This window comes from Chiloscyllium plagiosum, chromosome 7 (assembly GCF_004010195.1).
Source record: "Chiloscyllium plagiosum isolate BGI_BamShark_2017 chromosome 7, ASM401019v2, whole genome shotgun sequence".
Taxonomy (NCBI): Eukaryota; Metazoa; Chordata; class Chondrichthyes; order Orectolobiformes; family Hemiscylliidae; genus Chiloscyllium; species Chiloscyllium plagiosum.
The window spans coordinates 21,639,787-21,653,996 of NC_057716.1; the positions used below are offsets into that span (position 1 = coordinate 21,639,787).

Consider the following 14,210-nt stretch of genomic DNA (forward strand, 5'->3'; position numbering starts at 1 on the left):
GTTGGTGAGTGGGGGAGAGGATGAAGGTGGTGGGGCGGGGGGGGGGGAAGAGGGTGGAGTGGATCGGTGGAAAAGAAGATACGCAGGTAGAACAAGTCATGGGGACAGTGCTGAGCTGGAAGTTTGGAACTGGGCTGAGGTGGGGCAAGGGGAAATGAGGAAACTGTTGAAGAACACATTGATGCCCTGGGGTTGAAGTGTTCCGAGGCCGAAGATGAGATGTTCTTTCTCCAGGAGTCTGAAGGTGAGGGAGCGGCGGTGAAGGAGGCCCAGGACCTCCATGTCCTCTGCAGAGTGGGAGGGGGGAGTTGAAATGTTGGGCCACAGTGCGGTGAGGTTGATTGGTGCAGCTGTCCCGGAGATGTTCCCTAAAGTGCTCTGCTAGGAGGCGTCCAGTCTCCCCAATGTACAGGAGACCGCATCGGGAGCAATGGATACAATAAATGATATTCGTCTCCCCATCACCACCCTCATCTCACTTATCTCTCCACCCTTCAGGCTATCTGCCTGTATTCCTGATGAAGGGCTTTTGCCCGAAACGTCGATTTTACTGCTCCACGGATGCTGCCTGAACTGCTGTGCTTTTCCAGCACCACTAATCCAGAATCTGGTTTCCAGCATCTGCAGTCATTGTTTTTACCACAGTGATAAGAATGCTGTGGAGTGTGCTTTGAACCTTTTGAATTGCAAACGAATTAAGCATGTTTGTATGTTTACATCTCATCTCTTTGGACCGAAATGGTCAATAACATAATGCAGAAGCACACAACAGCTTCGTATAATTGGAAAGCTTGTTAATTTAAGGTTATTGCAATTCCTTAACTATTTTTTAAAAAATGAACTTGTAATTTGCCAGTGTGAATTACACTCAGAATCTCCAGTACATTACTGACCACATTGTCATAATATAAGACAAAAATGGTCTTTTGATGTATCAACCATCGTTAAACATTGCACTAGGATCCAGCACCTTTGCTTACACTGAATTAAATATTGCCTGTCAATTAGTCTATCTGGTAGACAACAAAACACATTCTAATCTTTTTATTCGTTCATGGGATGTCTGTGTTACTGGCAAGGCCAAGATTATTTGCCCACTTCTAGGTCTCCTTGAGAATTTGCTAGTGAGTTGACTTCTTGAATCACTGGTGTCTTTGGGGTGTTAGTGCACCCATAGGTGTTAGGAAGAGAGTTGCAAGATTTTTACCCTGTAACAATGAAGGATTTGCAATATAGTTCCAAGTCAAGTTGGTGTGTGGTTTCCTTGTAACTGCTGTCCCAGGTCATTCTAGGTGGTAGAAGATGCTGTTTGGAAGGTGCTGTTGGTGGACCTTTGGTGCCAGTGAAGGGAATGAAAAGAGCCATGAGCTATGGAGTATTAAAAATATATATTTCTTGTTTAAACACAGTTTTGTGGTTTTCCCCTATGATTCGATGATCAGGAAGTTATTCAAATAATGGAATTGTGTTTAGTTCCAAGTTCAGCGATCAGCCAAGTAATTGGGTGCAACACTTTATTTGTAGAAAATTTTGTAATGTTTTGAGGATGTTTAGTTTTTGCGGAGTTAGATTTATACCTAACAGATGGTGTGACGTGAGAATGTTTCATTCAGTTTATTTAGTTGTACTGGATTGTCATTGCTGTTGTGGCTATTCAGAAAGAGACATTTTCTGAGACTGATGTTTGCTCCATCAAGAAAATAAAGAATGTCCAGTATGCTGCTTGCAGTTAGTTTAGTCGTATTAAGAAATTTGTGATTAATCTGATGTTGTCATTGTTGAGATTTGAGTTGCCGTCAGGCTGAAATGCTGATCCAACAATATTGAATGTCTGGAATTAAGTTGGAAAAAATGCTGTTCTTATAGCAGAAAGGAATAAAATCTGCATTTCAGACTGAATTATAACTTTTGGATTTGATGGGATGGACTTGTAGATTCCAGAAGTATATGATTTACTGATGGTGAATGGCTCACTAGTCATGGAGCTGCTGGTTCAGAGAGCAATGGAACATTGTGCTCATGCTACCTGTGCTCTGGGCCACATTAAAAACCACTTCATTGCATTCTATGATCATGTTACTTTCAAGGTCATCTTGGATTTGAATGCTGACCTTCAGAATGCAGCAGGAACATCAAAACATGAGTTCTTCTTTCAGCTGCTCAAGTCTGTTCAGCTATTCAGTTAGATCATGGCTGATCTAGTTAGATTTATTTCTCTGCTTTAGTTCCACATCCTTTGAAACCCTTACCTAATAAAAAAAACTAAGTTGTTCTCTCCAAAGTGACCATTATTCTCACATCTGCAGTATTTTGGATGAAGTTCCAGATTTACTAAGTTTTTGTGCAATCCTTCATTGATTCCTGGTTGCCCCCCTAAATGGTTTTGTTTCACCTTGAAAATTATTTCCCAACCTTTGTTGATTTTCCACATCAAAAGAAATTCTTGCATGTTTCTGGTTAGGTATTTCGCGTTTAAAATTGGGTTGCCTCAATTTTTGTACAGAAAGGAATTCTGGCCTACTTTACGCACCTATCCTTACAACTTGTCCATCTAAACCTAGCTACAATTCTGGTGAATATGCTCTGCATCCTCTTTCAGAGCAATATAATGTTCTGGAGATATGATGCCCAAATTGGAATAGAGCCCTTGAGGTGGAATCTGATCCTGGTTCTATGCAACTGAGTGTTAACTTCATTCCCTGTTCTTTTTGCTCCCTGGAGATAAAGACCAGCATTCCTTTCTCCTTCCTCCTTTTTGGATAACTTCCTGTATCTATATGCTATCTTTTTGTGATTATTGCACTCGTATTCTCAAATCTCTTTACTCCTCTGCAGTTTTGAACTTCTTACCATTCAGAGGATAATCCAATTTGTCTTTGTTGAATCCAAAATGAATTATCTGAGAGCTTTTATCCCATGCCATTGATCTGTGAATGTCTTATCTTCAAGTTCCTGATTCTCCTTCCACCCACTAAATACAGACTGAATACTTCAGACAACACTTTTTTTTTGCAATATTAAATTCAGTAATGTCCTGATACTGGTGCTATGGAAACATGGAAGGCAGAAAATGGCATTTGCTGCATTACTAGCAGTCATGTCCTACATGGCATCCTTGGAATTGATAATGCTTGTGTAACTGTCTCAGATAGGAGAAAGTAAGGACTACCAATGCTGGAGATCAGAGTAAAAAAATTGATGCTGAAAATCGGAGCAGGTTAGGCAGCATCCAAGGAGCAGAAGACTTGCTGAAGGGTTTATGCCTGAAACATCAATTCTTCTGCTCCTCGAATGATGCCGAATGTGCTGCGTTTTTCCAGCGCCACACTTTTTGGAAACTGTCTGAGATAGTGGCCAAATCGACTGTTCTAGTTGGTTTGATGCATATTTTTCCAACCTTGACGACATGAGTGCACTGAATGCCCATGCAAATGGCTCTGCTACATAACAGACGACTGATAATGCTCTGATGATTGAGTAAATGGATTCAGGGAGAGAAAAGGATTTCCCATATCAACTCTATTGAGGTAATATTTGCAGTGCCTTTTGGTCAACATGACCAGGGCATTGAAAAGAGGCTGCAGAGCGAGGTAGCGCTGAGAAGTGGGCTGTCCAGAATGTCCTGACGATTGTTTCCAAAGTGCACTTCTCATGCTGTGACCTCACCTTGGAACAATGCATCAAGAGAACTATATATTAAGTGTGATTTTTATTTCAAATAGTTTTTAACTTTATTATCAGTACAATCCTTAGACAACTGCACACTGAGTTACTTAAAATAGTGGACTTTGTATATACATTTCTGCAATATTCTGTAGCCATCTTGCACCCTCTTGTTTGCTTCTGTTTGCTTAAACTTAAAATAATGCATCTGGTGTGGAATGATAATGCAACTAACTGTCTGTTGGCAGAACCAACCAAACATGGCTATATTGTTCTGACTGCATCATCTTTTCTATCACCTCCTTTGAGCTGTTCACCCACTGCCACAATGATTTTTAAAAACGTTTTTCTGCACAGTAGAGCATCTTGGTGTCAGTTTTCTACTTTTTGCCCCCATCATTGAAAGATAATGATCAATAACAGGACTTATTTTTTCTGCCCAATCTAATTGTTTGGCTGTAACATGCTTTCTTCCCCATATGCTACTCCTTGCCATTGCATTAGTTTTGCTCATTGTCCTTTTGTCTAATACCTTTCACTGTTGTATACTATAATCATTTCATATCTGTGTCACTTCTTCTGTTTTATAGAATGTATAGTTGAAATAATGTCTGTATCTCAAAATGCATTTTTTTTTTTGGCCTTTGGTCATCTGAGCTAATATCTCTTCGTGGTTTTGAATCGCATTTTGCTTCATAATGCTCATGGGGCATTATTTTTAAAGGTTTATTACTTTAAAGGTGCTGTGGAAATGCAAGTTTTTGTTAATTTCATGAATCTGAAGCAGAATCAATTATCAAGGTTTTGCACCAGATATAACCTTGAGTTCAACATCACAGGCCATTCCTTTGAGCACACCTTGCATCTTCATGATCTGGAAAATATCCTGACTTCCCAGTTTCTCGATAATCAGTAGACCCAGTGAGTGAAGTTGTTAGTCCTTCTGCTGTACTCCAATTACTGGAATGCCTTGAGCTGCAACTTAATTTTTTTCCAAAGGTAGAATAGGTGCCGTTGCCATGCAGATGCTTGGTGATCTCAACCAACACCTAGTTATCTTCATAAAAGACAAATGCAACGAGTTAAATCTTAATAGCCATGCAGCATGGAAATCTGAGCTTGGACTGTGACTGTGCATTTCTTACATAAATAATTAACAAAAGGTGCTACTTATTTTCTGTAAAACCTTAGTATTTGCTGTAATTTCACTGGTTGTTTCTCCGTCAGAGACGTTCAAATTGCCAACAAGTCATTTGACTGAAAACTGGCATAACCTAAACTGTATTTGTACATGGGTTTGCTGGTAGAAATATATGTAAAATCCTTCTAAAATTTGAGGAATAAAAGACAACAGATGATTGTACCTCACCATTCCACTTAATTAACAACTATCCATATTTGGCTGTATTTCTCATTTGTGAACTGATATCTGTGACACTGTTTGTGACTTCAACCTGTTGGCACAGGCTGTTGATATGATTAATACTTTTTGACATTTCAATAATTTAAGTTTGAAAATTTTGCCTGTTGCGAAATCTTTGTAGTCAGTCTGGTAGTCCAAGCTTATAGATTTTCCATGCTTCATGGCTATGAAGTTTTAACTCGTTGCATGCTGATGTGAGCCATAAGCTCCAAACTGGAAATTCAGTTTGTGTTTTCTGTTAGTAATGTATTTGTATTGTGGTATTTTCATGACTTTGCTGTTAAACTTCTTCATGGTTTAGGTTTGAGAATAAGGCAGATTGGCAGCAGAGAAGCAAAGAAAAGGAAGCAAATCCAACATTCTAGACCCCAATGACTATTTTGTGAAACCGCGTGTATCCAAAGATCTTTAGAATGTGAATTGACTTCTTCAGTAATATGAAGATCTACAGCGTCATCCTTGATCCAGGGGACAGTAAATGATGACAGTAGGCATGCATCTTTCGGAATTATGTAAACTTCAGTACTTGGCTCTTGTAATTAGAAACAGTCACAGATGTCCTTCTACTTGAAGGACCATAATTTCCCCCTCCTGTGATTAATAATGTCCTCAATCTCATCTCTTCTATTTTCCGCACGTCTGCCCTCAAACCACAATAAGGGTAGAGTCCCCCTGTTCTCTCATAACTACCCAACAATCACCAAGTCCAATGCACCATCCTCTGCTATCTTCGCCACCCATTATCAGACCCCACCACTGAAAGATATTTCCTTCCCACACTAATGGTCCTTTTCTGTATGGACAGTTTACTCTGTGACACCCCCTTCAGTTCAACACTCCCCACCAACTTCTCCTCCACACCCGACATCTTTCCCTGCAACCGCAGGAAGTGAAACACCTGCCTCTACACCTCCCCTGTCACCTCCGTTCAAAGCCCCAAATAATCATTCCAAGTTTGGCAGAGATTAACCTGCACTCCTAACCTGGTCTGTTGTATCGGTTGCTCCCGATGTGGTCTCCTGTACATTGGAGAGACCGAGGGCAGATTTGAGGCCTGGTTCGTGGAGCATCTGCATTCAATAAGCTGTAATCAACACCACCTTTCAGTTGCCAGCCATTTCAACTCCCCCCACTCCCCTCAAGCCTCTCTTCCTGCTTCCTTGGCAACATGTCTACTCTGGGCTGCATCCACTGTCAAAATGAGGCCACATATAAACTGGAGGAACAACACCTCGTGTTCCACCCTGAGAACTTAGAGCCCAGTGGCCTCAAAATAAGAGTTCTCCAGCTTCAAACTCTCCCCACCCCCAACCTCATCCCATGTCCAGCACTCCCTCTCCTCCCTGTCTCCTTGACCTGGCATACCTGTCCATCTTCCTTCACACTTATCCGTTCCATCTTTCCCACTGACCAATTACAATAACCCCTGACCTGCATCGACCAATTACCATCCCACTTACCTTTACCCCAGCTCCACCCTTCCCTCTATTTATTTCTGAGCGCTCCTCCCCCTCCCCCTTCCCCATCCCAATCCTGATGAAGGGTCCTGACCCGAAACTTCGACTTTCCTGCTCCTCTGATGCTGTCTGACCAGCTGTTTTCAGCTCCACATTTTATTGACTTTGACCTTCAGCATCTGCAATCCTTAATATCTCCAAAAGCTCTATGGCACTGTGTTGCGGGTAAGCTTCAATACAACTCCCCACCTTGCTTTGCCCCATCTCTGATTCACATTCAACTTTGTATACTCGAGAAATAACATGATGGAAATAATTAAGTACAAATGCTGAGATTGACTTTGCATCTTAAGCCAAGAAGATGTGAATTTTAAAATGTTGTGTTGATTACTGGAATTGACAATCGTATGTAGATCATGTGAATGAAGCAGCTGAGTGCAGCTTTCATACAGCAATGGGAGCATATGAACAAGGAGCCACTTGCTTCTTGGATCTGTTTTGCTGTGTAATAAAATGGTGGTTGATTTTACTGTAAACTCAAATTGGACGTTCCCATTTACCCCTTGTTTCCCAAGCAAAAATCGACTGCCTTCAAAATATTTGAAGCAAGTATTTTGCATCCTTTTTAGAAAGAGAATTCCCAAGTCCCTTAAACTTCAAAAATCCTTCTTTTCTCTGGGTGATGTTTTTAATGGGTGATCCTTTATTTTTAAACTGTGACCCCGGTTTTCAATTCTCCCACAAGAGGAAGCATCCTTTCCATATCTACCCTGTCAAGACCTCTCAGGATCTTAGATGTTTCAATCAAGTTGCCTCTCATTATAAACTTTGCTGACAGGGAAGTCCAAAACTAGAGGTCATAAGTTTAAGGTGAAAGGGGACTATTTTAAAAAGCACCTGAGGGGTATCTTTTTCAGCTCCCTTGTAAGTATATCCCCTCTCTAGTTTTGGATTCCACTCACTTAGGGATGGCTATTCATCTTGGCTGTTCAGCTTTCTCATAGATAACACTGATTTTAAATACTTAGCCGAAGTGATCATTTGAACGTATTAGCCTTGATGGTAAATGTAGAGAGCTTGTGAAACCACAAAGAGTGCAATTAATGGCTTCTTGCTCTCCACATAAGAGGGCTCGTGCACTGAAAGATGTGCCTTTTTGGGGCAGGGATTTGAGTGAATTATTCCCATCAACATTGGTAGGACTCTATTTCTGCAAGTGGAGTGACTTCTTCAGGGTCGGTGATTTTATTTTAACAAGTAAGATGATGTGACAATACTAATATCATTCCACTTGATGAAAATATTTATTTCCCAGTGAACGTGTTAATTGAGTTCTCAGAAGCTGCACATGTCACCATATTCTTGCAGTTTAATTCGTTTTTAGGATACAGGGTGAAACAGCTCCAGAGAACTTTGATGGTTATTAGTACTGTTCAGCGTAGCGCAGTGCCAGTCCAGTTTATCGTTATCATCCTCCAACTGATTGCTGATTTAAGTGTCTACATGGCTGAATAGAACAATGTTATACTCCAGTCAAGGACCAACTTGAATGCATTATCTGGATTGTCACTTTTCAGGCCTGACAATTGCTACATTGTTGAACTGCTGGCTTTCAGATGCGATGTTAAACTGACGTCCTGTTTGCCAGTTCAACTGGATATAAAAACAGTGTATTGTGTTTGTCAAGTAAAAGCAGGAAATTCTCTTGATGTTTCCCCTTCATTTCTCAATCAACACTATAAAAACTGGTCATTGTGCCTGGCTACGGAATAGCCGCAATTGTACTTACAAATTGATTTACTAAAGAGTTTGAAACATATTAAGGACATGAATGATGCTATGTAAATGTACATTTGTTTATTATAGATTCTTGAATTATTTTTACGCTCATGCTGAATTGAAACCGGGGATATTGCACAGCTTGTGTGAAGGCCTGTATATTTGTATCTACTTGGCACTTGCTCATGAGCAGTTAAGGTTTACATTGGAAACTGTCTTTGAATAGATTTCTCATTTAGCTTTTGCTAGGAAAGTATTTGTTATCAGACAGTGCTGTTGTTGTGAGAGTAATCAACAAAATTATTTCCAAGTAATTGCTTAGTGTTGCCTTTATGAGCAAAAAAATAGAAGAAAAGCCTGTGCTTGTCAAACGTGAAGTAAAAGCCTGTCGAAGTTAGAACCTACAGCTTCAGACCAGCTGTCGGTTTGAACAGAGATTTGAAGTTGGTTTGTTACTGGGAACCATCTGCCATGATAACATCTTATTTCACTTGGAAAGGCATGTTCACAACACATATATGTTTTCTTTTGAAGGAATAGTCTGAAAGAATTGTCATAAGAGTGCGCCTTAGTTTTTACTTCGCATGAATCTTAATTCATAATTTTCATGAGAAAAAGATCAGACCCTGATTTGTTTGGGTTTAGAATTCACTTGTGTAACAACTTGTGATTAACAAGAAAAGCTTTAATTTGGTCAGTTCTTCTAAATGAAGAATGTTTACGTTTCTCCATTTGTTAAAGATCTGATTGACTGACTGAAATCTGTAATGATTGAGCAAGAAGACATGATATTCATTGATGAGGAAGGTGACCCAGAATGAAACAATTAAATGGATAGTGAGAGCAGATGAATAGAAGTCACAGGAGATGATGTTTCAACTGAGAAATGTTCTGCTCAACTTAGATCCCAACTACAATATCTGTCTTTGGTTGCCAAAATTTCAGGGAGAGACATTTAAGCATAAAGGACATTAGAGAGAGAGCGAGAGAGGCATTCCTCATGCAGGCGGTCTAACATTATCCACCCACTCATATTGCTTAATGCAGTTCTTTTTTCAATTATGCCATGCTTTTGCACCTGCTACTTTTGCCGTCAAAGGTGATAGGCAAATTTAGAACTGTTGCTTTGTCTTCCTCTAATAATTTTGTTTATAACAGTTTTCCATTTTAGCTTAGTATATTGATAGAGAAAGCTATCAGGTTCCCATCCAACACAAGAGGCCAGATCTACCTGACCTTAATTAAAAATCTTGACTTTCAACTCATTCTCTTGACTGTATAATTGAAGATTGTTAACTTTGTTTATTTTCTGTGAGGAGTTAGATATGATGAGCTTCAAGTTCATTCAGTGTTCTAAGTTGCATCACTTATTCTTGGCTGTACATAAAATGGATCATAACTTTGAACCTCTATACAACTGCGAAATGTTTTTATTTGTTTTACTGCCCTGAGGGATTTGTTTAACACACTCTTTAATTTCTAAGCTGTTGTCTTTATTTTCCATTCCCACCTTGAATTTTTTGGCAAGTTTCATCAATTTGCATTGGGTTTCTGGAAATCACTTAGTAAGTTCGAGCCTAATGTGATTAACAGTGGAGAACACCACTCCAAAGCCTAATTCTCACTTCTTTAACAACTGTTTTCAAGCTGTTATCTAATTTTTTAAACTTTGTCCTGATTCTCCCATCCCTGAGCTTAACTAATATTCTTTTGTTTTTGAGCTTTTTCCGATAATGTTTTGTCTATTATGTGGCTGTTCCATATGATGTTGCAGAGTTTGATTCCTCCAAATTACTAGAATGAACTAGAATATTCCCCTTTCAATTGTTTATTACTTTCTATTTATTAGGTTGAACTAATAATCACGACTTTTCCCAAATAATTGCCATGGATTTGCAGCAATTGAAGTCAAATTTAACTGAAATCTTTTTTTAAATTTAGAAATGATTTCTGAGCATAGTTTAATGGTTGGTTCTTTCCAAATCTTGAGATTTCTACCACTTAAGGCAAGGGTTTCACTTGCATGGGAATCATGCCACTTGGATATTGCCCTCCAAGTCACACTGACTTGGAACTATATCGCCATTCCTTCAATGTTGTGTTCAAAACACTGGAACTCTTTTCCTAAAGCACTGTGGGTGTACCCGTACCAAATGACTTGTGCTGGTTGGAAAAAGCCAGTTCACAACCATCTTCTCAAAGGCAATTAGGGATGAGTAATAAACGCTGAGCCCCTGATGCCCATGTTTTCCTAACTCATACTTTAAAAAAGGTCCAAGTGTTTTATTTACCCCTGAAATGTGTATTTTTGACATCTGTAATGTGGCCATGCAATTCTGATTAACTGATATAATGCATGTTTTTGATCTTTTGCTTGTGATTGGGCAAAGAATATCAATGTGCAAGATGTTTTGAGATCAATTATGCCACTGAGATGGAAATATAAGTATTCTTTTTGCCCAGTATCAAAACAGAAATGTATTTGCTTGTGTTTGTGCTGCTGGAATCCAATGTACTGTTTGCAGCTTTATTCCTGTCCTTTTATTTGCTTTACTGCTGGTATTGAAATTCTGATCAGAGCACTAAAAATCCATTCTTTGTTAGTTATGTGGTTTACATTTGAGTTTGTGTGCAGTGGAGAACATGGTTGCAAATTTTGAATAAGACCAGCTATATCCACACAGTTAGATAAAATGTTTTGTCCTTGTTGCAGTTTGTCTTTTATCTCTGTTACACACATGTGGTGCAAGGCATCTGCAACGTAAGATTTGGGGCCATGCTTACCAAAAAGAGGTAGATGATTATTTGTAAAGAGTTCTTAAGATAGCTTATTAAGAAACAACAGTTTAAATGTGATACATTGGCTTAGTAGAAAAAATGTATGAACTGTGACAGTTTAGGGTGGTTCACCGTCATTAGAAGCTGAAAGGTCAGATGGCAAAGAGCTTGTGGCTGGTAGCTTCCTGCCCAGTTGCATTCAGGAATTCTCCTCAGTGACTTCATCTTTTTTGGTCTATTTTCTTTCTGAAGAAAATAACTGTCAGATCAGCACCACGGCCTGAAGCCCTCTTGTTAAAGTATGATTTGAGACGGCCCTGGGAATCCCTATGGACTCTGACCTGTAAGCCCCTCTTTCTTGGTTCGTCCCGGAGATTGTACTCTTTGCAAGTCTGGAATAAAAAAACCTCCAACAGACCGATTCGTTTAATTTTAGTTATCCCCTTTATTTACCAGTAGCATCACTGTTACAACATAACACTGATACCTATAAGCTAAACTAGCTAGGTTCTCATAACCGACAACAGTAGGGTACCAGCTGTTCAAGTGCCCCAGCAGGCTACTTCGATATATTGATACAAAATGGCTTCCTTTCTACAAAAGTTTGCAAAAGCATTACATGTTCTTAATTAGACAGATAACAGTGAAAGACAATAATTCATACAGAAGAAAAGTTAATTGACAGGTCGTGTTCGCAGGCCCTGCATTCCTGCAGGCCCTAAGCCATTGATCAGGTGGGAAAAACATACCCAGCTGAGTTAGGTGCCTGCTCGCGAGATACTCCGATCATAAAGGGATACCAGTCTTCGCTAATTGGAGAGCTCGTAAGGTAGCCTCGCACAGCTCACATGTCAAATACAATTGTTTCACAAAATGGCTTCTTAGCAAGGAGGGCAAGCCTTTGACCATTAAAAAGGCTTCCCTACACATTGTGCTAGAATCTCTTCAATGTTAGGCCAAGAATAATTTCTAAACTAGGAGCAGACTCCTGCTTTTTAAGCACTGAATCATTCTGTACCTGAGGCTGAGAGTTGCATTTAAACTGATTCATTAATCTTTGAATTAAACATACTTTCTTTCCAGGGTTGTGATTCAAATTCCAATAAGACGTAAGATCTGTCTAGTTAGAATTGACAGTGGGGCAGTCTGTAGAGTGGTCTGTAAGTACAGCAACTAAGTTAAAGCTTCATGAATATTACCTTTTACAGAGTTTGTATTTAATAACCAGTAATGGCTACTCAATATCATCATAAAGTCCCAAAATGCAATTGAATTCAAACCATAGCAGGTAAGCACTAAGAGTTAATTTTCTACTGGCTTCAACAGCCTCAGCACTAAACTGGTCTCTCTCTATAGTGTCCTTTTGAACTGTCAAGTCAGGGTCTTGTAACAGCAAAGATGTTTTTCTCTGTGTTTGCCCAGCTTGCAAGGGGTAATAAGAATACATTATAATTGACAGGACCTGACTGTCAATTAGAAGGCTTTTTGGTAGTATTGAGTTTTGTTTCAGGGTCAGAATCAAACACTGTCATTAATTTCACATGGGAATGGCCGTGAATATTATCACTTGGTGTCCTGTTTACATAGATTCACTGATGCTCAGGCACATGTTCTTAATTGCTTTCGAGCATTCTGTTCCCACTTGGTGAGCACAGATGTTTTTATCTTCAGCATACTTTGAGCTCCCCCCTTTGTCTGAGCCTTCCTGCCTGTCTATTTTCTGGTGTGCAGCAAATGTGTTCTATAATTCAGCATTACATTTTAGTCTAAACGTTTAAAGACAAGTTTTAAGGTTTTAGACTTTCTCTCTGTAATGAGGACTGATCGGTATAATTTAATCTGGAGGGTGGTTTTCTCTGTCAATCAACTGTTTGAATTTTTCTAACCTGTGAAGACAGGATAGATCCCATGATTTCAAGATATCCACTCCACCTCTGTTTATCTCTCACTTGAAGTTAGCTTTTGGCTCTTAGTGAACATTGGCATAAATAAGATGTGAGACAATTCCCTCATGTCAGTTTGGGAATGTCGTGACCTCAATGCTATGTGTAATCTTTGTAACCTTTATTTCTGTAGAATTGCTTATGTCTTTGCCGAGAGAGAAAATCAATGGCATATTAGCTTAAGTGTATTAAAATTTTATACTGGTCAGGAAATGTCAGTTTGAGAGTCCTACTTTCTGACAGTAAGCAATTAGAAATGGTAAGTTCTTGATTTCTGTAATACAAATATTTGTGCAACCTGTTGTTACCAAAATAATTAACCATTCAATCATCTCATCCACTCTTCTGCTAATATATTAAATTTATTTCTCCCTCCACAGATGCTGCCAGGTATACTGAATATTTCCAGCATTTTTTGTTTTTCGACTTCATTTCAGGGGTAAATTCCTGGATGGATTATTCAAAGGTTTTTTGCTCCATCATACAAAATAAGAGCAAGAGTATCCTGCCCTGGCAATTATTATGGTCATGCTTGTTTTCCAGCTGAGTCCCCTCTTCCCATTTTCTCCCCATAACCTTTGCTCTCTTTAGTGCTAAGAGCATTATCGAACTTCTGTTGACAAGATTGAATGTTTTGGCTCAGCTGCTTTCTGTGACAGAGAAATCCACATGCTTCCACTCTCTGGATGAAGAAATTATTTGTTTTGCTGGATATGCAAGGTAAATCCAGTGTCCTTTGTCAAGCAATTAGGTTGATAATCCTGTCTTAAGCCCCTATTGTACATTTTTTGGCTTTGATCAATTATTTATAGATCATACTTTCCATATCTCACATTATTGTTAAAAAAAAACAAAGAACTGTGGTGCTGGAAATCTGAAACAAAAATAGAAATTGCTGGGAAACTCAGCAGGTCGAGCAGCAGAGCTGTCAGTACTGAAGAAGGGTCAATGGACCAGAAATGTTAACTCTACTTTCTCTGCACAGATGCTACCTGACTTGCTGAGTTTTTTCAGCAATTTCTGTTTTTCTCTTAGATTATTCTGTTCTTCCTGACCATTTCCGACCTCCCAGTAATATTCTATAATTGGTATCAAACTAACTCTCCAACCTTTTATTATTTGTATCTATTCTAATATTCTTAATTATTCTAATTAAGTTTAAGGCTG

At 39.1% G+C, this 14,210-nt stretch overlaps 1 protein-coding gene across 5 annotated transcripts in view; it reads left to right on the forward strand.

The window, feature by feature from the left end:
- Positions 1 to 14,210, forward strand: part of LOC122551398 (double-stranded RNA-specific editase 1-like) — a 322,482-nt gene that overhangs the window by 17,151 nt on the left and 291,121 nt on the right. The window contains exon 1 of one of the 5 annotated variants that reach the window (XM_043693224.1): positions 13,742 to 13,763. The exons of the other annotated variants lie outside the window; for them this stretch is intronic. Coding sequence (XP_043549159.1) covers positions 13,757 to 13,763 — 7 coding nt within the window. The 5' untranslated portion in view covers positions 13,742 to 13,756. Of the gene's footprint in view, positions 1 to 13,741; positions 13,764 to 14,210 lie in introns of those variants that run through there. 5 annotated transcript variants of the gene reach the window in all.